The sequence below is a fragment of the Agrilus planipennis genome, unplaced genomic scaffold (genome assembly GCF_000699045.2).
Source record: "Agrilus planipennis isolate EAB-ADULT unplaced genomic scaffold, Apla_2.0 scaffold1, whole genome shotgun sequence".
Taxonomy (NCBI): Eukaryota; Metazoa; Arthropoda; class Insecta; order Coleoptera; family Buprestidae; genus Agrilus; species Agrilus planipennis.
Window position 1 is genome coordinate 4,140,521 of NW_020442466.1, and position 20,207 is coordinate 4,160,727.

At 31.7% G+C, this 20,207-nt stretch overlaps 4 protein-coding genes across 7 annotated transcripts; 1 reads left to right on the forward strand and 3 right to left on the reverse strand.

Moving 5' to 3' along the window:
- Positions 1-6: 6 nt before the first annotated feature.
- On the reverse strand, positions 7-3,071 carry LOC108733987 (J domain-containing protein DDB_G0295729). Its single transcript, XM_018465361.2, has 3 exons — positions 2,404-3,071; positions 1,558-2,353; positions 7-1,022 (listed from the first exon to the last, which is right to left on the reverse strand). Exons 1-3 carry the CDS (start codon positions 2,724-2,726, stop codon positions 591-593), a joined length of 1,551 nt encoding a protein of 516 aa, XP_018320863.1. The 5' UTR covers positions 2,727-3,071; the 3' UTR covers positions 7-590.
- A 2,808-nt stretch (positions 3,072-5,879) lies between these two features.
- LOC108733756 (protein phosphatase 1 regulatory inhibitor subunit 16B) lies at positions 5,880-11,506 on the reverse strand. 3 transcript variants are annotated; one of them, XM_018465072.1, is made up of 10 exons: positions 11,194-11,506; positions 8,950-9,012; positions 8,604-8,892; positions 8,345-8,546; positions 8,039-8,282; positions 7,853-7,978; positions 7,721-7,796; positions 7,437-7,657; positions 6,418-6,649; positions 5,880-6,363 (listed from the first exon to the last, which is right to left on the reverse strand). In XM_018465072.1, exons 3-10 carry the CDS (start codon positions 8,833-8,835, stop codon positions 6,176-6,178), a joined length of 1,521 nt encoding a protein of 506 aa, XP_018320574.1. In that variant the 5' UTR covers positions 8,836-8,892; positions 8,950-9,012; positions 11,194-11,506; the 3' UTR covers positions 5,880-6,175. The 3 variants fall into 3 exon arrangements, with proteins under 3 accessions (XP_018320574.1, XP_018320559.1, XP_018320567.1); XM_018465057.1 differs by having other exon boundaries at positions 5,880-6,649; positions 11,194-11,505; XM_018465065.1 differs by lacking the exon at positions 11,194-11,506 and adding an exon at positions 10,045-10,183 and having other exon boundaries at positions 5,880-6,649.
- Positions 11,507-11,771: 265 nt separating this feature from the next.
- LOC108733791 lies at positions 11,772-12,383 on the forward strand. The gene is made up of 3 exons (XM_018465104.1): positions 11,772-11,961; positions 12,025-12,174; positions 12,259-12,383. The coding sequence occupies exons 1-3, from the start codon at positions 11,866-11,868 to the stop codon at positions 12,355-12,357; spliced, it is 345 nt and encodes a 114-aa protein (XP_018320606.1). The 5' UTR covers positions 11,772-11,865; the 3' UTR covers positions 12,358-12,383.
- A 42-nt stretch (positions 12,384-12,425) lies between these two features.
- On the reverse strand, positions 12,426-17,362 carry LOC112903988. Of its 2 annotated transcripts, XM_025981104.1 has the most exons (6): positions 16,863-17,362; positions 16,723-16,810; positions 13,633-14,694; positions 13,236-13,484; positions 12,663-12,852; positions 12,426-12,589 (listed from the first exon to the last, which is right to left on the reverse strand). In XM_025981104.1, exons 3-6 carry the CDS (start codon positions 14,617-14,619, stop codon positions 12,435-12,437), a joined length of 1,581 nt encoding a protein of 526 aa, XP_025836889.1. In that variant the 5' UTR covers positions 14,620-14,694; positions 16,723-16,810; positions 16,863-17,362; the 3' UTR covers positions 12,426-12,434. The 2 variants fall into 2 exon arrangements, with proteins under 2 accessions (XP_025836889.1, XP_025836888.1); XM_025981103.1 differs by having other exon boundaries at positions 16,723-17,362.
- Positions 17,363-20,207: the final 2,845 nt, after the last annotated feature.

The window sequence follows — 20,207 nt, forward strand, 5'->3', positions numbered from 1 at the left end:
AAAAATTGTCTTTTTTCATTCATTAATCTACGAGAAAAGAATATTAGCTTCGCCATTTGTATAAATATTAGTTTTATAAATAAAGCTATTTTTAATAATTTTATTATATTAATTAGCAGCTTCATTTAAAGGCACACTTTTTGATAATTTAGTATGTAATATGTTTAGAGTAGATACACTACTATAGTTATAATAGTATATATCTATAATAGTTAATTTTTTGGCTGTAGGCACTATTAGGCAGTTCTATTCTATATAACTTATGCATTGAGCAGCATAATTTTATCTAAAGAGAACACAAAATTATGTATTAATAATAGAATGCGTTAGGGTGTGCTTATTTCGAATTTAATATTCGAGATTTACTCCAAGTATTTAAAACTTTTACTTTAATTTTTTCAAATGATTTCGGTTTTTTGCCAATTTAATTAATTACTGAATTGTAATCATTGAAACTGTTCATATTGTTAATTCCAAACAATATAGGTACTACCCAAACAAGTTCAAATAAAACTATTTTTTTATTCCAAATTTGAAATATTCACACACCCCTAGTAATTTTAAGTAGTATTTACTTCGACTAGCCGTATTTACTGTTGTTTACACCCATCTTTGACTTTCTTCTTATGCTTTTTTTCAAGTGATGATGTTCTTCTTTGTCCCTGTATGGGCATGTAAGGGGGTACGGGGCTTGTTTCTTGTTCTTCGAACGTATTAGGGCTACTGCTGCTACTTGTACTGCTGGGGGCAACACTAGGTGACCCCTTGCTGCTCCGACTAAAGTGCTGACTTCGTCTATTATATGTAGGATCTATGGCTATAGCAATGTTTGACATTTGTTTAGATGGAGATTCGTTTTGGGACGGTGGAGAGTCGCCGTTGTTGTCATTCGTTCCGTGCTTTCGTGAAACCGATTTTAAACTCAGGTTTGTCGGACGGGACGGACTAGATAGTTGAATGTTCGATTCTTGAATGCAGTCAGGAGAGTTATTTGTTTCTTTGAAAGCAGAAGTTGGTAACCTCTAAAAAGTTTTTAATTAATTTACTTTCATTATTGAAACGTAAAATTGTTAAGAGAAATAGAGAAATTAAGATTCATTCAATGGTCTAGGAGTAGATATAAATAAATTTTTGATATATAAATAAAATAGTAAATATTATGTAATAAATAGTTTATAAATTTTAACTGGTAAAGAGACAAAGTTAGCTTTAATTTAAATTTACCCATCATGCACTGCATGAATTGCGTTTGATGAAGACGTGCAAAACGCAACAATGAAAACTTATAAGATGGCGTCGATTACATTAGAACGTCGAAAGTTTTAAAATGTGAAATTTAAACTAGTTCATATACATTAAGGAAACTGTTATTTCATGTGAAATTAATATTACTTTGTGTTTTTTTTTGTGAATTGAAGTCTGCAATTAGCGTTTAAAGTCGGGAAATTGTTAACTTCAATGGCAACTGATTTAGTGGCTTTGGTAAGTCTTACCTATTTCCTTATTAGTTATTACTGAGTTTTCACATAACTAGGTTTTTTGAAAAATTGAACTTACATGTTTGAACTGATTATCTCCTTTGACTACATCGGCGGGTAGGCTATAGCTAACAATATCGTCACTGGGGCCCACCAGGGGCGTCTTAATTACAACGTTTTCAGAGGGAGCTGGGTTTGGTATAAGATCAACAGGATCAGAATACGATTCATCTGGACAAATACTTTGGTCCATTTCCGATTTTTGTTGCTGTTTCTTCATTAGGGATTTTTGTTTGGCTCTTTCCCTAGCTCTTTTAACTTTTTGTCTTTCTTTTTCTTGTAATAGCTTGGCAAGTTCTTTATCCTGAGCTTCAATAGCCAGTAGTCTGTCTCTATCCAGCTGAATATTTTCTCTTTCCTGTAATTCTCTTGCTAACTGGGCATCTTTTTCCTCTTGCATTTTTCTTCTTATCAATTCATCAGCTGGAAGACTGTCTTCAACAATTTTTAATCTATTTAAATCAGTGCTAAGTTCATCTGCATTCCTATATACTTCACTATAAGTGTAGATTTCTGCTGATGGAACTACATTCGAGTCCAAATAGGGATCTGCATATCCATACACATCCGAAGAAATTGCATTGTTACTAGGTGATGTTAGCTGCTTATTAGGTGATGTATTAGGTAGAGGCATGGGCTTGGCTTGTCTTCTAGGTGTGTGACAGTGATAACTGTTGGAAGACCAGTCGTTTGGTCTGTTCTGATGAGGTGAGATTAAAATATTTGGTCTATTTGGAAATTCCATTTCTGTGTACTGAGTAACTTCTTCATGAATTTGTTTAGCAAGAAATTGATCCTGCATTTGAAGAGCTTGCCTAAAAAAAACATAGCTGTATTTCTGTTTGTATTCTGATAGATAACTTACTTTTTGATTTTTTCTTCCCACTCTAATTTTTGGGCCAATTCTTTGGCATATTGACTATCAACTTTTTCTTGTTCTTCTAACATTTGATGATAAACCATTGCAGCTTGTTCTGCCAATTGTTTTTCACGCAGTTGCTCATCTACAGCTCTTGGAAAGTCTTCCCTGACTAAGGCATTTCTTTGTTTATTCCCTTTGTAATGTTCCGTTATTTCCTGGTTTTGTAGTTGGTATGCTAAAGCCCCATCTTCTCTGACCAACCATTCTCTACACATTTCGTTAACTTTACCTGTCTTGGGTAGTAAATCTCTTTCTGCATTAGCCATGACTGTAATTTCTTATTTCTACCTAATGCCATGGATTAAAAATTACGTAGTTTACGTAAACTATTTCTTTATAGTAATTTTGTAGCACATATTTATGTATAACAATATGGATTAAAAACTTAACCTCCGACTGGGGATTTGTAAAAGAGAGCACATTTCCTTTCAGTTTACTAAAACAGAGCAGAAAATTACAACAACTGAAATTCAATTAAACTTTCAGTTTTCAAGTGATTCTAAATTTAATAACATTTTAATAATAACTGGAGTAAAATTGTCGTCGTTTGTTTATCTTTGTCATGTTTGGTCAGTTTACTTTCTATCTTTGTCCAACATTTTTTTTTGTAGTGTGTACTTTTTTTTTTAAATCATTCAAGTATGTTCATTCTTTTATCGTGTGTCATTCCCTTCTCAACCAGTAGTATACTGTGTGTTTAATGAACTACGAATATGAAAATGAATTGGTACCATATTACACTATTCATAGTTTTCGTTGTTTGCTTATGTTACTTATTAAAAAACAATGCAAAAAAAAATACATTTTCGAAATCTCTAATGTTAATTAAAACATCATGTACCTACACATTCAGTTCAATTACTTCAGAATAAATTAACTTTTACTTTCTATAAATTGTATAATTATTTAAAACAGTCATTTACAGTAATTACGATTATAATAATAATTTACATGAACTACTGAAACATATACGATTTTAATTGTTAAAGTCTTAAGAGATGGAAGCAGCATTAATTATTTAATTCTGTACCAAAACGAAAATTTGAANGAGTATGCACCTGTAATGTTAACTTACTAGGCAATGACGTGTAAGGGAAGAATTACTAAAAATAGTGTTAAGTGCGAAGTAATAGGTAGAATATTAAAATGAAATACCCTATTGTGTTCCGCTTCCATTCGTAAACGTGCTTCTTCAACAGCATCCCTTCTAGCTGTCATTCCCCAAGTAATATACATCCTTTAGTATTTTTCATCGTTGTACAGCACTATAAAATAATTTAAAATACTTATGTATGAATTTTGTTAATAATTATTATTTTTCTTTTGTTTTAGTATTAATTCGGTTTAGTGTTTGTGGTATTTGGACCTGTGGTATGAAAAGTTAGCAGCCCCCTTCCCTTTCTGCCCAATAAAAAGTAGTAAAGGTAGGATTTTCTTTTTTCCTGTAGTTTATTTTTCTTATTTGATTGGATGAAGATTTTGATAAATGAATTTTAAATTACATTAAGGAATGTAGGTTGTAGCAAATGAGTTACTTTCTCGCTAAGTAATTGGTTTTCGATTTTAAACGACATAAATAGGTAGGTTTTGATTCATTACCCCTGGTTATTTTCGAAAATGATTAGCTAAAATAAAATCCTTGGCGTCTTGAGTCACGTTTGTACAATCCCTCTTTCATTTTGAGTGATGAATTTTAAACTTTTAAAAAGACAATAGTTTAATTATTGATGTATGTATTATTAATATTATTTTCTTCAATAACCTTATACAATACGTTTCAAATGTAAATATAATAAATCCAATTGCTTTTGTATATCAGTCATAATACATAGTATATTATAATTATTATTAAGTACTTAGTGATGTAGAATATGTTAAGAATATCACACGTTAACGTTTGGAATGTAAACACTCTGTACTTGAGAAAAAGAAAGTAATAATTTAAAACAGGATAACATAATTTACATGATTTTTACATATTTACAGTAACGTTAACAAAGAAATAATAATTAGACGAAAATTAAAAATACGACTGAATGGCAGTGAAAATGTAACAATGACAAAAAAATAATGAGCTGCCTAGGTTCAATATTAGCACTTTTTTTAACACAAAAGCGAAAAATATTTAATTAAATTAAGTCAACAGTAACAGTTAAACAAAAAAAAAAAACAAGTCCTGCTATATCGATGGTAACCTACGCCTTTATACATGATAATAAAAATTGTACTTAAATAATAAATACGAGATTATAAATAATAGGGTATAAATATATACATATACAGTTAAGAATCGTTTTGGGAAGTTGTCTAATACTTTTCTAAGCACTACAATGTTTTTTATTAAAACTTGACCGCTGGTAATATAATAAATCCAAATAAAAAAGCATGATATTAAAAAATTGTTGTCCAAATTTTAGTAAACCTTCTGCAATAAATAAAATGTTGTGGCAGTGTTTCAAATTCGAATAATGTCGTTTTCATTTATTGGAAGACAAAGTTGAATTTAAATTATGAATGAAATTGATCACTGTAGTGCACATTTTCGTTACTTAGATTATAATTTTTAGGAACATTAATAAATTAAATGCTTCGAAAAATTGTAGACATATCATTCCCTTTTAATAACAAACCACTTATTTACATACAACTACGGTTTGAATTTTTTAAATTTAACACTCTACTTTTTGGTTTTCAATAAGTACCCTACTTGCTCTCAGTAATATTATTTTACTTTTTCAATAACAACAACATTAATTTGCGCAAGTAACAATTTTTTAAAAATATTCAATAAATTTTTAAAAGAGTTTTGACGTTTGTAACATTAACATGCAGTTTCGATTAAAAGAAGGCACTAATTTATAAAAAACAAAATTGTTAAATCACAGTTAAATATGTATTATTAAAATTCAAAATTAATTTCATTGCAATTTGGAAAACTTTTAGTAGAATTAAGGAACATTAGAAGTATGGCAAGAAATTGATTTCTTTAAGAAATGTTAGGATATAGAAGGCGAAACAACAAATGAGCGATTTCAAACTCGTTGATTTATAATCATATTTCAGACCAAATGATACTAAATTATTTTTCGATTTGTTTTGATATCATTCAGTGTGGTATATAACTCGAAACCAATGAGTTATTTGTCTATCTATCACCTTTTGTATTATATTATAGGTACAGAAATTTTGTATTCTTTGTCTCAAGAATTGAATCAATTAGAAACTTTATCACATTACTAATTAGAATTTTATAAAATTTCAAATGTTATTTTGGAAGATTGCATTTAAGGAAGAACAATTAGAAGAAAACTTCTTTGAATGATAAAAATAAGTCTGAAAACAATTTTTTGTGCTCTTACTAAATAATACTGCTTACTAAGGATGGAATATCTATCGCACTTTAATTATCAAACCTGATATTCTTGCTTCGATCATAAAAATGGAACTATTTAAAATATGGTGATAATAAAATCATCACGTACCGCTTACACTTGAGTTAAATTTAGAAAATTTACCTATTTGAGAAAACGGTTTGGAATTTATCTTTACAGTAACAAATAAATAAAAAAAAAAATACTAGAACCACGAATAATGACTGAAATGGCTTATAAAATACTTTAAAAATTCTTAAATGTTAGAGTTAAGTAGCAAAAAAAGCCTAATACATAAATAACAAACCAATGTGTGCATGTCTTGATGCACCAATCACACTCCGCTATTGTATTGCGCAGCACCTTCTGTTGTGCTCGACTATTTCGTCGGTGCCCCCTGTGAATTTTGTCAAGTCGGCCGTTGAAGGTGTGGGTACTAGGTTTACTTCCGGAATGACGCTGTTGGTATCGGACGCTGTGAGAGAGTTGACATCGTTCTTCTTTCTTATTTCCATCCGTTGTTTCTTGAGGTCTGCTAGGGTACCATTACCGTTAATCGTAACAAACACGTGGACGGTCACTTTACCGTTTACATCGGTCGTATATGCCGATTCGTTTTTGTCTCCATCTCCATAAGTTTCACTGGCTAACAGCGAATCGTTGTCCTTGCCTTCGGGGGCTCGTCTGTCAGATGGCGCAAGTGCAGTGGTGTTGTTAGACAATTCTTCCGTCCCGTCACCCTCTGACGGATTAGTGTTTGTCCCATCAGTCGAACTAGGAGGCGATTGTCCATTTTTAGCAGCCTCTTGTTCTAAATTCTATTTATTAAAATTCGGTATATATTAAAATACAGCACGTCTAGTTTATTAATAGAACTATTCATAAAAAACGACTTCAAGATTATACAGAAAACTTACAGCTTTGTTTATAGCGATTTTCAAACTACAATCTATTCTAGCTTGACTTTCTAAGTTAGGCGAACGCAATATATTATTAATCATTTAAAACATAGCTATTGAATTTAAATTTTAATATACCTCGATGGTTTTTAGTTTATATGAAACGCACACCACACTAGGTTTTTTAGTAATAAACTGAAACATTTTCTACAAAACTGGACGTAACCAACATACCGTTCGAAACTCGCTTCGTTACTAAATATAATTTCGCGCTAGACTCATAGAAAAAATAATAAAGGAAAAAGAATGTGGAAGAGGTGCATTTTGATCATTAATATTATATTGTTTCTAAAAAGGAAGAATATTACAAGTTTTGCATCACAGTCCAAGATATCCCTCTTGCTCAGTGATAGGGAACGGTTACTTTCAGTAATCCATGTTCGATGCTAATTATCACTTGGATGCAGTTGTATTAAAAATTAAACACCATGAAGAAGTAGGCAATTAAAAAAGAGAAATTAAACGTATGTTTAAACATTTAAGAAATGCAGAGAAATTGAAACGATTGTGGAATTCATTTTAATTCTTTAACTTACTCAGAGTATGCACCTGTAATGTTAACTTACTAGGCAATGACGTGTAAGGGAAGAATTACTAAAAATAGTGTTAAGTGCGAAGTAATAGGTAGAATATTAAAATGAAATACCCTATTGTGTTCCGCTTCCATTCGTAAACGTGCTTCTTCAACAGCATCCCTTCTAGCTGTCATTCCCCTGTCCCGTAAAGACGTCCTCCTGACGGAATGCACTCGTGTGTTACTCTGGGACCGCCGAACTCTTTTCTTCTGGTTCTCCAGTAGACGTTTATTTTCTTGTTCTGTTTTTAGTTGTCGAATTCGTTCTTTCAATTCTGGATCTTCACAAATATCTAAATAAAAAATATAACAATATACATCTGGCAACAATAAATAAAAACTTTTCCAGTTTTTACCTTCAGGTGTTTCATCGTTTTTGTTTTTGGCGTTCAAATCAGCACCTGCCTGCGCCAGAAGTTCAAGTACATCGAGCTGTAACGTTCTTTTTTATTTGAAAATATTCTTCTTACTATTTCTATTCGACTTACGTGACCCCAACATGCAGCTGCATGTACAGGCTGCCAGTCATCTCTATCTACGACATCTGTCCGAACATTTTGTTCTAATAGGTATTCTACAACTGACGTGTAACCATTTGCTGAGGCTATGTGTAACTAAGAAAAAATATTTGTATCATTTGATTTAATTATTACTATTATTTTAGTTTATTTTACCGGTGTTGCGCCCTGATGATCGTGGAACTCCAGATCGCCACCATTGGCAACAATTCTTTTGAGGTCGTTGAGCATATTTTTCTCCGTCAGCGCCCTGGTGTCGTCTATTAATTGTTGGGTGACCCCCCTTTTGGCCATTTCGCTTTCGATGTAGTCTAACGTTTGTTCGTCTTCGCAAATATCATAGGGCATGTTACCATCGGCATTCACGGCCAAAAGATTTGCTCCCCTTGCAATCAATATCCTAATAAAAATTGGTTGATTGATAGTAACGACGGATACTTTTATAGAGTCAATATTAGCTACCTAACCAGCCTCAGGTGACCGCATGTAGCTGCCGCATGTAACGGAGTCCATTTTTCGCTGTCTTCGGAATTAACATTAGCCCCATATTCTAACAGGAGTTGTAACATTGCCTCATTGTCGTCTATGCAACACTGATGAAGGGCAGTCAAACCATCTTCGTTACACGAATCGGGACTTACCCCTTTACTTAGTAAATGTTTTACTAAAAAAAAAGAATTATCACATAAATTGTTTTTTTTTTTTTTTTTTTTCGTTCTACCTTCTTCTATATCGTTTCTAGCTGCAGCCTCTAACAGTACAACGCTATCTTTGAATTTGATATTTGGTTTCGAAGATTTTTGCAACTTGGACGGCTTTCGATTGAACTCTTTTTCTTTGTTTATCCAATGTTTGAGCTGTTGCGCCCTCCTTTTTCTTGCAAGATTCAGTCTTTCCTGGGTGGGAAGCTGCTCGATATGTGGCATTTCTTGAATCAATTCAGAATGATCCATTTTGGAATTTGTTTTTTTTTTTTCAGTAAATTATATTAATTAAGGGAACAGTTTGATCTGAAAAACAAAAAATATGTTATCATTTTCCCCAATTAAAATTAATATTAAACTTACCGTTAGTGTATTTCGTAGATGTTTTTCATCAGATAATATGCGGGAATCGCTAGAAACCAGCACCTAAAAATAATTTATTTTATGAATAAATTGTTGTTATAAGTAAAGAGCCTAATTCAGATATGTATACATATATCTTGTCATTATTATCAGCTACTACCTATTACAGGATATAAATTTATTACTTTTATCATGCGTGTCTTTACGATAATAGTTATATGCAAATTAGTTACTTGAGTACTTGTATTATGGTTGTAAATAATATAACATTTTTGGCATTTATTGGATAGCAGAAATTAATCCAAAAAGCAAAAGTGGTAATCAATCATGATGCAAAATGCAATCTTGCTTGTGATAATAAGTGCGAGGTGTTCAATAACAACGTATTCGTTCAAAAAACTTAACATTTTCTGGAGAATACCTTAATTAGTTACGGCACATGTACCTATTACGAAAGCCCCCAGTCATTAAAGTCAAAGATTTGATTTTAATTGTATAATTTAGTGAACTGTGAAAATTATTAAAGTTAAATAATAAAAGTGTATATTTTTCTCGATTATTAAAAGGTTTGTTTCTCTTAAAAGTTATTACACAAAATGAGGCGATTTAAATAGAACGTTTTGCATATGCATTTAAAATAATTGGCTTTGAACTTAAGTATTTATAATATAATTATAACACACATTTAATCTTCTCCCTTATATTTTGTACAAAAAAAGTGTTAGCTAATAAGTAGGTAATTGAATCGATCAGTCTTATCTTGATTTTTTTTTGTTTTGCTACAACAGATTATTCAACAAGAATGTATGTAATAACTGTTTTCTGAAGTGTATCAGTTTTATCAGCAAAATTGACCTCTAAACATAAATATACAGTACGTCCCGTAAACATACGATTAATTAGATATTGACATCTTAATTAGTAACAGATTATTAAAGGAGAAATGCAGTTTTATGTACTACACTTTAAATGCAATCACACTCGGAATTTCATTAACATTTTTATTACTACCACAACAACAATGTTTGCAATTAGTAATTAAACAAATAATATTGTTAATTTTTTTAAAACAAAAACTTGTGGGTGCTTACTTACCGAATAACAAAAAACAATTATTCCTTTACCCGAACTTTAACACGACTATCTAGTATATGCACCTTGAAAGTTTATTCAAGATAGGCCATGTGTAAAATGTCAATAACAGTTTTGAAAATAACACGTAATCATGTTGGATATCAACAAAATTGTAATTTTCTTTTCCTAAACAAACCTGAATGATTTGGAAAAAAATCACAAATGCCTTTCTATTTTTAAATGTTTACTTATATTGAAGAAATAAGCTTAATTTCTCTACCTCTTAATGTAGTTTGTATTCGAGATAAATAGCGAGTAAAATGTTTCGTGCTGTATGTTAACTTATTATCAATTACTTGTAAAAGAAATATGATTATTTCACTACAAAAACATTTAAAATAGACGAATGTGTGACGTACTATATATACATATAAAATACCTACTGGAACGAGATTTCGTAAAACGGTAGACTCATACTGTTTTAAAACAAGGGCTCATATTTTAGGTATGATTTTAAAAACGGAAATAAGTTTTTTAACATCTTATTAACAGTTCTTTACTAATATATAAATTCTATATAAAATTGATGTTATACAGTTTCAACTGATATATTGTACATATTTACATTTTTTTTATTTAAAAATATCTTCTAATTAGAAGTTAAACTTAGCATCTCTAACATAATTTTTGTTTGGATTGAATACACCTCCATGTTATTATTATTTGGCAAATAGTAATCAACATTAAATAAAAACTCCGTTTCTGGTTGTGCACTTACGATTAGTTTTGAATGTTTGAAGAGATAACAAGCCTTATCTTTGATAAAGTTTATTTTATATAGCATACCTACATAGGTGCACTTATACGTACAATAATAACTAGCGTTAATTTTAATAAAAGGGTAATATGAATGTAACAGAAAATGATAATTTTGCAATACCTACATGTATGTCTGAGTTGGAAAATGTCAGAATATGGGACATTGTAAATGTACATTTTAAATCAAAAGAAAATTAATTACACAATTTATTTCTGAAGGTGATTCAATAATAAATTGCAAATTTTTGTGATGTAGGTATATTAGGTAGTACTTACATACTTAGAACTTTTATTTTTGTTGCATGTTAATAGCTTTATATGAACGTATACAGGTATATTTGAAATTCTCACCTTTCTAAACAGGTTGGTTGCATTTTCGCACTGCAGTCAATAAGTTGTAAATTAATTTTTAATTCATAACTTTCTTGTGCATATTCACTTGACACTTCATTTTTAAAATTCACACAAATGGGGACACCCGACACCTTATCTTTTTAATTTTATAATTTATTAATCCAGCATGTACTCTGCTAAACTTGGCCAAATTACAGATTCAATTTGACGTAACACACTTCCTGTTATTTCCTGTTTCCCTTCTTTTTCTGTTTTAAGTTCTGTTTGTTCTCTTGTTTGAAAGTGAACAAGCTGTAAAACGTCAAACATCAAACATGAAGTGTTTAAAGTCTACAACAAATTCGACTCTACTTTTTTTAAACTTTTTTCGAGGATGTGTTTGAAATCCTTCTTTTCTAAGATTTTTTTCCCCTGATAGTATTTTCAGTTGTACTTGGCAATTTTGGCCGACGTATTAACATAGGTTACTGCTTTATTTTTTGAAAATCTTAATATAACTTCACTCGTTTATGGAGACACAGCCAATGTATGTTATGTGTCTCTATGGTGTTTACTTTTCGTACTCTATGAAAAAAATGTAGGTGGACTGAATTGTCAAAATATTGTTATGTTTGTTAATTTTTTTGTTATTACGGAGTGAAAAGAAAATTTTTAATTAAAAGCATAATCATGATCGTCAATAAATCGTATTTTGCTGTTTTAGCTGGCACTTTTGCCGCGTTTGGTAGTTTATTCGGGAAGTTATCCGGATTAGAAGCATTTAAGGTTAGTTTCACTGTTTGATTTTCAAAGTTTTGCAATAACAAGAGAACTATATTATTGTTTTAGGGGTATTTATTCGTATGTAGGATACTATTTTTTTGTTTAATGATAGTCAGTAATAGTGTGAGTTTGACCATGTTTACTAAGGCTCTTCATAATTCGTTATCATCGTTGTATGCAACTGTTACGTGTGCTGCTACAAATTATATCATTTCGGTGAGATATCCTTTAAAACGTGAATTCTCTTTTTGAAATAATCCAATAAATTAGGAGTTTTGTGGCTGACTTTGTTTTATTCAGGGTTGTCTTGGAATTTTTTTCTTCCAAGAGGAAACATCTTCCCTTTGGTGGTGTGGAATAGGTTTAATCTTATTTGGACTCAACCTGGTGGCGAGATAGTATTTTTATAGATAAAATATCATATTATTGAATTATATTTACATTAGGTATAGATTTTATAAACGACATAAAAAGTACTAAAGTGATTCTACTTTATTAAACAATAACTCAATACTATTCACAGTATCTTTTAAAATAGATTCTATTTCTTTGGGTGATTTTGACAGAGATTTATCGATGATAAGGCCCATTTGGAGACGATTTTCGTATGTAACAATTGAAAATCCAACCCCTGTAATAAATTTAAACGAAAATGATAATTATATAAAAATGCGTCTTAAAAATCTCGTTATTATATGTTATACCTGTATTGAGTTGACATGGTACCCAAAATACTAAGTCTTTGACTAACATATCTTCAGAAAATTTGAATGTTTTTGGACCTTGTAAATTACTAATTGCAACAGTTGTACTTCTTAACACCCAATCCAGTCCTGGCCTTAAAATTGGGGTTGGTACGTATTTTCCGAGAAAAGACATGATCCAAAAATTTGCCTAAAATAACAAAAAAGGTGTAAAAAAGCAAAAATTGACTGTAGTCTGTTTTTTCATATTTAAATAGGAAAAACAGAACGCTTATGCAACACAACGAACACATGCGTATAGTAGGTTGCCTCCATATTTTCCTATTAGTAGCTTATGGATCCATATAAATGTCCCTCTATAGGATCAAGCTTAAATATAGGAGTTGGAATAAAATTGACGATAAATTTGCGTTGTATTTTTTTCTGAGATCTATTCATTAGCGTTATTAAAATACATTGGGGAAATTGTATTTGACTCAATAAGTCGTACGAAAAAACCGTGAGGTCAGTTTTACTTCAGCTCATATATTTATATAGGTCATCTGAAATGATGTGTTTGAATAAAACACTTACTCTCTGCTCAACCGAATTTTTTAAATTTGTCGAATTCTCCTTCATCTGTAGCAGCTTATCGACCAGTGCTTCCCCCGTTTGCGGTTTCGTCATGGTCGGCGTAGGAAGGTTTTGTACTACCAATGAAAAATTATTTTCGAAAATTACTTTTTCAACCTCGTATTTTCCCGGCGTTATGTGCCGAAGTTCCGGTATGGGTGGGATCATTGGTATTCCTGATGTTAATTGGGTAGGAATGCTTTGGGAATTCTAAAGTAAAGAGTAATTTTATATTAAAAGGCAATTTAATGAGATATAAATGATTGGCTTGCTTCACATATTTATTGAAATATATAAAATATTTTTTTAAATCTGATACACCAAATGATAAGATTAGCAGTTATTACGAGACACGTACCTTTATAAAATGATTTTCTAAACTGTTGCAAATCGCGGTGAAAATTACGTCCGAAAATGTAGCTCCTTTGACTTTATTTTTCGTCTTTTTCGCCATGTCTATATATTTCGAAATATCTTCCGAATACCAGCCCAATTCGGCTTGGTCTGTGACGGAATTTTCGGTATTTAAAATGTTCCTGTCGTCTTTCCTGCACGCTAATACTGCCACATGCGGTAAAAACCAAATTGCATGCCTTACGAATTCTGTCATCGATTTTAACAATTCTCTAAGTTGTAATAACATTAGGGTCATTATTTCTATGGCGTCTACTGATTTTAATATTTTTGGCAACGGGTTGTTATCATCGCTTATATTGTGATTAATGTCTTTATAAACGAGTTTATCTTGTCCCAGAAATGATACAAAAAATTTCAAAAAGGTCGAACCGTCCAGCAAGGAGTGGTGGAACCGGAACACAACAGGATAATAATCTTTATCGTCATCATTCCAGTAAGTTACTTGTTTATTTCCAATGTTGATTTCCCAAAGTGCTTTGTGTCCTTTAGGCAAGTTCTTGTTGGATATTTTTGAAATGCAGTTTCTTAATGCGTTACGAGACAACGTTTCGCTATCGTAGTCTTCCTCAGTTTCTATACTTTTAATGCAATCGTCCACCGTAACTTGGTCCTTTAACAGGTAATAATACGGTTCGTTTCTTTCTAACGAACTTAACAGTTTACTACTGCACTCTTTTCTGGTTTCTATTTTCTTTTTAATGAACGTTGTTAAGGCTGTTTTTAGCGGTATTTGTTTGTTCTTGTACTCGATTATGAGAAGTACGTTTATGATGGATTTTGAGTTTTTTTCAATCGCCCATACAGAGTCGGTTCCCTTTAATAGGCCCCCGTACGATTTTCCGTACTTTTTCCGTAAACGGTTGTCCACGTATTTTCTGTAGGTCCACAGTATTAAGAAGACAGGAAGTAGTAAAGGAAGTAGTAGCATATAAGTTACCACGATACATAATAATCGCAAATAATAGTAAGATATCACCTGCTTATGGTTCTGGTTTATGTGTTTCTGAAAACAACAATACACACTTATTAAAATTATTTAATTAATTAAGGTGCAATTGATTTAACTCGAAGAATGTAATCTTTGCATTACACGAGTTGTTTCGTTTGATGTTATTAATTAATATAATCCATTACAAGCTTTATATATTTCTAATACAAACAAATTATGCATATTGCTTTTATCGATAAGTTCGAATTACATCTACGTATATTTCTTCATTATAAATTCATTATACCGCTATGAATTAAACCAATTAGCAACAAAAGGTAAAAACCTTGTAAGAGAGTTCTGTAAACGTCGTATCTTTCATTTCACTTTTTCCCTACATTAAATAATTAATAAAATAGCTGAGTTTTTAAGAAAATCTTTTGTGCAATTTAGTATACTTCATTGACTTTCTGTAGCGATGTGCCCCTTCCAATGTCTTGGATGCGCGCTGGTAAAATCGTAGGTAGGGAGAAAAAAGCTTATTATACTCTCGACTGTTGTTCATTAAACATACTTTTTTATACAGTTCCTGCCAAAAGTTTTGTTCAATCATGAATAGTATGCGAGTCGAAAACAAGCGTTAAACCCTTTAATATGTCTTCAAATATAAATAAAAATCTCATTGATATTTTCAGTAGTAATTGGTACCAATAACAGTACATTTGAGCAATGCAATTGTAGTGGATAAAATGGTTATTTTTTCCGTGCAGTACTGTACGGATTATACGCTCCTCACCGGTTAAGAGTTGTCTCCTTTCTTTTCTGGCCTAGTGCTGTTCTTTTCTACTTTGCGCCGGTCAAACTGAAGGTCACATCGCTACAGAAACTAAACGAAGTATAGTCAATATTTTGGTAGATGTAATGACCTTCGGTTGGTGGGAGGATGGGGGTAACTTTGCCGAACAGCATACAATAAGAGAGATGGGGGTAGAGAGAAAAAATGTTTTTAGGTGGAGACGAATGGTTGATGGTGAAGAACTCTTGAGGGAAAGACGAGGGAACTTGTAGTTCTACTAGGTCACCCCCCTCCCTGTACAAGCGAGGGTCTTTGTATTTAGATCTAGACATTTAGGGATTTTTTTATTGGTTAATTATGAAACGTACTTTTTATTATTGCTACGCATTTGGACGATTAAGTCCGGATTATGATAGAATCTCACTGATAAGACTGATAATACTGTATCGAAACATATTCTACTGCTTTTGTTTCACACTGAAGGCAATTAAGTATATTTTTTAATTTACCAAAAGAATTAATTTACATACATATTTATTAAGCGAATTAAATGAATAATTAAATAATGAAAGTAAACACTGGAAAGTTTTCAGAACTTTTTTTCTGTTGCCTTGACGATTTACCGTTTTTTTTACTATTGACTGAGGTGATGGTGCATGCATACATGTATGTGTAAATCGAAACAATATAAATAGAAAAGTTTATAAAAACAAAAATATTCTGTTCTGGTTATACTTGTATTAATGAATATGTCCACATCCTGTATAAATTATGCATTCGCCACTTTTTTATTGTTTATTTAAAAATTATTATTTGGGAATTATGATTAGTAAGCCAGCAGTTTCATAATCAGTGACGAATCTTGGACCAGGGATATGAGGCATGAAATTTTGTCTGGGCCTCTTTTTATAAAAATTTTTTTTACAATTTTTCCAAGAAATAGCTGTAGTATGAGGCCCCATGCAGGGTTCGGTCAGTCGGGGGCTCTATGCAGAATGTCACCTTAGGTATTAAGACATTATATTGTATTAAAAATCCAGTTTTGGCAACTTTCTAAGAATTCTTTTTTGGTACAATTAACCTATGTACCTGCTAAATACGTACGTAAGATTTTGTGTTTTTGTTCACTTTCATCAAGTTGCAGTAGAAATTACAATAATTACCATCAGTATAAGCAGAAAACAGAATATTATTAGTTCGTAAAACAAACAAAAAACAAAAGTCAATTTCATATTTTTATAGATATCGATTTTGTTGTTACGAATCTTTATATTTAGATAAATCGTTTTTTTATTATTTATTCTTACCTTAGAACTGATAAGAACCCACGTAAGAAATCCTACAATCCCTGATAGTAATGCTAATTTCCATAGTAAATCCTTCTCGTTCGTTGCACTGTAATGCATTTTTTTGATAAACAGATACAAATCGATTTCCAACAATATACCGTTATTGTCAAGGTTGGATTTGCGAACGACTACAATTATTGTTCTCTCGTCTAATTGTGGGCAATTTTTTCCGAACGCAACTATTATCTGACAATGAGATCAAATTTTTTCAAAGGTATGTTACTGATAAGACGATACACGAGACAGTGAATTTGAATTCGAACTTTTCACTCTCTTATTAATATAAGTAAATACTACTGTACGAATAAGCAATTAAAAAGATCCAAAAAATAAAATTATTTAGCCCGTAACCGCGCCTGTTTCACACATTTCGCAATTTGAGGGAAGACGATGCACTTCTTTTGGAAACAAACAATACGATGCCGTCCTGATATTGAAACGGTCAGTTTTTACCTAACCATGCACCTTTTATAATAACCCAATAGCCTTCTAATTGTTATTAATAGGCGCTTTATGCATATAGGTATTTAAAGTTGGTCTACGATTAATACACCACTTATTGTTACTGTTGTTGACTGGGTATACTACTACAGCAAATATGTATTGTTATTATTAGTTATAAGCACTACGTTTCCCACTACCACCGATCTCGTATAAAGATTATAAATTATCAGGAGGGAAAAATTTAAATTAGTCTTGTTTGTTGGGATTTTGTTCTCTCTTTGTAATTGTTATTGTAAACATTTAAATAAACAGCAGATAAACTTTTCGATTGTTAGATTATTGTATTGGGGAATCGTTTCTGCAGTAAGTAATGTTATCTAAACATGATACGTGTCAATGTAATGATTGTTTAAAACTGCCCATCGTCGGTTGTTACCGGAAGAAAAAATTTAATTGCAAACGAAACCAATGCAATTGACACAAACTTAATAATAAAACAAAATGTTTACGTAACAAGAAGTATGACAGACCTTTTAGTACTGGTATAAAGAAAATTTGATTACCTTTACACTATTAACAAAGCCGAATTTATATAAGGTTTTTTTGGGCTGTTGCTGGATATAATGGGCCCCCCCGCCCCCATTAAAATCAATGAATAATATATTGTGAATTTAGAAAATAATCTAAATATAACAGAACTACAATTAATTTCGCTAATTTTTTTGCTATCATTAACGAAAATAGTTTTTTTGACAAAATTATAATTAGTTTGATTAATTAGGTAAGCTTGTAGAGTAGTGTTAGCCCCCGGTCCACATTTTCATGGTCTACCTCTAACTATTGGTCAGTTGTTATTTCATATAAATAATAAAGTAATACCTACAAGTCTAATAAGTGCTACTAAGGGGTGTTAGATTTTGCTCAAAATATTTGGAGAGTTAGGTTATATTAGTTTCGGATAGTTTTCAGATAGATGTGGCTGAAAAAGCAAATCCATACTTAAAATGAAAAAATGCCATTAATCTTCTTTTTTTCGACTTAAAAGCATTAGACTGAAAAATAATGCAGGAATTCAATAAGTTCTATTTTAAGATTCCGAAACAAAAAATTTGGTCAGTGTTCATCCGTTTGTTACAGTTCATTAAAATTTACAGGCAAAATATCTTTTCATGTATATGTATGTAGTCATTAAATTGATGTGTCTGTAATATCGAAATAATTGTCTTTATTAAGCTCATGTGGTTATTTGCACGTTGGTAAAATGGGAATAATCTAGGCTATTTCTTTTAATTATTGGTTGGTTCGAATGATAAATAAAAGTAAAACAAAAATACTGGTATGCAGGGGAAGAAAATGTAGGAAAAGAGCGAATATAAAAATAGGAGGAGACGAAAAATTAGAAGAAGTTTAGGTATCTAAAAAGTCAGATAAGTCAGGATGGAAGGAATAATAGGGATATAAAGCAGAGGATAGCGCAGGGTCGAGTCTCCTTCAGTAAAAAGAAGTCACTTCTATGCTCGCGAACGGTTAATTTAGAAATTTGAAAATTATTTTTAAATGTGTATGTTTGGAGTGCGGCGCTGTACAGGTGCGAAACATGGACGGTGGAATGCAGCGAATGATGAGGATACCGTGGATAGAGAAGGTTAGAAATGAATAGGTATTGGAAAGAATAGGAGAACAGAGGACTCTATGGAAGTCAATAAAAAATAGGCGAGATAGGTTGGTAGGACACCTTCTCAGGCATGAAGGTCTAGTCAGAGACATATTAGAGGCAGAAACAGGAGTTAATAGGAGTAGACCTAGATTAGATTATTGTTCGCAAATAGTTCTAGTTTTAGGGAAATACGAAGATTAGCTCAGGATAGGAAGGAGTAGAGGTGCGTGTCCAACCAGTCTTAGGACTGACGACTTTATAATGATGATAATAATTGTATCTAGCAGTGGTGACTGATGCCTATAGAAATAGGTGAAAAGTTATAAAAAAACGGAGAAAAACTAATGCCCTGGAATGCCCCTTCCGGAAATTATGTCGAATAATATGAATATTTCGAGATCTTCACCTTCAGTACAGTAAACTGATCAACTTGCTGCAATCTCTTCCCTATTCGAGGTACGACTGTGGAGCGTTGTCATAGCAAATCTCTCGATCTGGCAGAGGTGCAGTGGTCACCCGTCTAGCTCTTCACTTCGGCATTTGTTACATATATTACAGCCATCACAAGAGCTACTTAAAACAGTATAAATCGCCCTAAAAAGGTACAATAATTTTCTACACCCTTTTACACGAAATTAGTTATGAGAGAAATTGATTGATCATAAATTTTCGTAAACAAATGTCGATGCTATTTAGATCAGTTTTTCGCCTACTGTACCTTAGGAGCCGCCAATAGTATTTGTTATAAACAATTAGAACTGACGTTTCTGAAATATGAATCATGCAGTTAGAAGTTATTTAAAATAAATTTTGCATACGGATTTAACTTTTGTTTCTATATACCAGGAGTGGCCAACTTTTCTTTATATTTGATCTACTTTTTATTTTAAAAGTGTGTCGCGATCGACTTGTTGTAATAGGCGTAGTCTAAAAGGGAAGAAGGGGATGTGAAATGCATACTGTGTTTCAGTATAAGGAGCATTCCAGGGGCAGGTAAGTAAATTCGACGATTGACCAAAATTGACCTCGCGATGGACCGGTCGATCGCGATCGACTTGTTGACCAACCCTGCTATATACCACCGAATATTGTAGACAAAAATGCTATACATACATATCTATAACAACGCATTTAATTGATAAATTTTTGAAGGCGCGTAAATTACAAATATAAACGAAATAAAAATTTAGTACTTATTAGTCGTTTTTCCAAATTAGTAAGCGTTTTTACTTCCAAAGTTTCATATTCTGTGAATTGATTCCAAATTTCCGATTGGGTAATTAGACAATACGAATTATTTTTTTATTCTGATACAAGTATTCATCAGAGGTAATTAATTATT

Excerpts from the sequence above, each read along its gene's own strand:
- LOC108733987 (XM_018465361.2), bottom strand. The coding sequence starts at position 2,726 with ATGGCTAATGCAGAAAGAGATTTACTACCCAAGACAGGTAAAGTTAAC. Across the intron at positions 2,354-2,403 it reads TGGGAAGAAAAAATCAAAAA|GCAAGCTCTTCAAATGCAGG; the intron begins GTAAGTTATCTA and ends TGTTTTTTTTAG. Across the intron at positions 1,023-1,557 it reads GAGATAATCAGTTCAAACAT|AGGTTACCAACTTCTGCTTT; the intron begins GTAAGTTCAATT and ends AAAACTTTTTAG.
- LOC108733756 (XM_018465057.1), bottom strand. The coding sequence starts at position 8,835 with ATGGATCATTCTGAATTGATTCAAGAAATGCCACATATCGAGCAGCTT. Across the intron at positions 7,979-8,038 it reads ATCATCAGGGCGCAACACCG|TTACACATAGCCTCAGCAAA; the intron begins GTAAAATAAACT and ends ATTTTTTCTTAG. Across the intron at positions 7,797-7,852 it reads CAGCTGCATGTTGGGGTCAC|CTCGATGTACTTGAACTTCT; the intron begins GTAAGTCGAATA and ends AGAACGTTACAG.
- LOC108733791 (XM_018465104.1), top strand. The coding sequence starts at position 11,866 with ATGATCGTCAATAAATCGTATTTTGCTGTTTTAGCTGGCACTTTTGCC. Across the intron at positions 11,962-12,024 it reads CCGGATTAGAAGCATTTAAG|GGGTATTTATTCGTATGTAG; the intron begins GTTAGTTTCACT and ends TTATTGTTTTAG. Across the intron at positions 12,175-12,258 it reads CTACAAATTATATCATTTCG|GGTTGTCTTGGAATTTTTTT; the intron begins GTGAGATATCCT and ends TGTTTTATTCAG.
- LOC112903988 (XM_025981103.1), bottom strand. The coding sequence starts at position 16,821 with ATGCATTACAGTGCAACGAACGAGAAGGATTTACTATGGAAATTAGCA. Across the intron at positions 14,695-16,722 it reads GGGTTCTTATCAGTTCTAAG|AAACACATAAACCAGAACCA; the intron begins GTAAGAATAAAT and ends TGTTGTTTTCAG. Across the intron at positions 12,590-12,662 it reads ACCATGTCAACTCAATACAG|GGGTTGGATTTTCAATTGTT; the intron begins GTATAACATATA and ends AATTTATTACAG.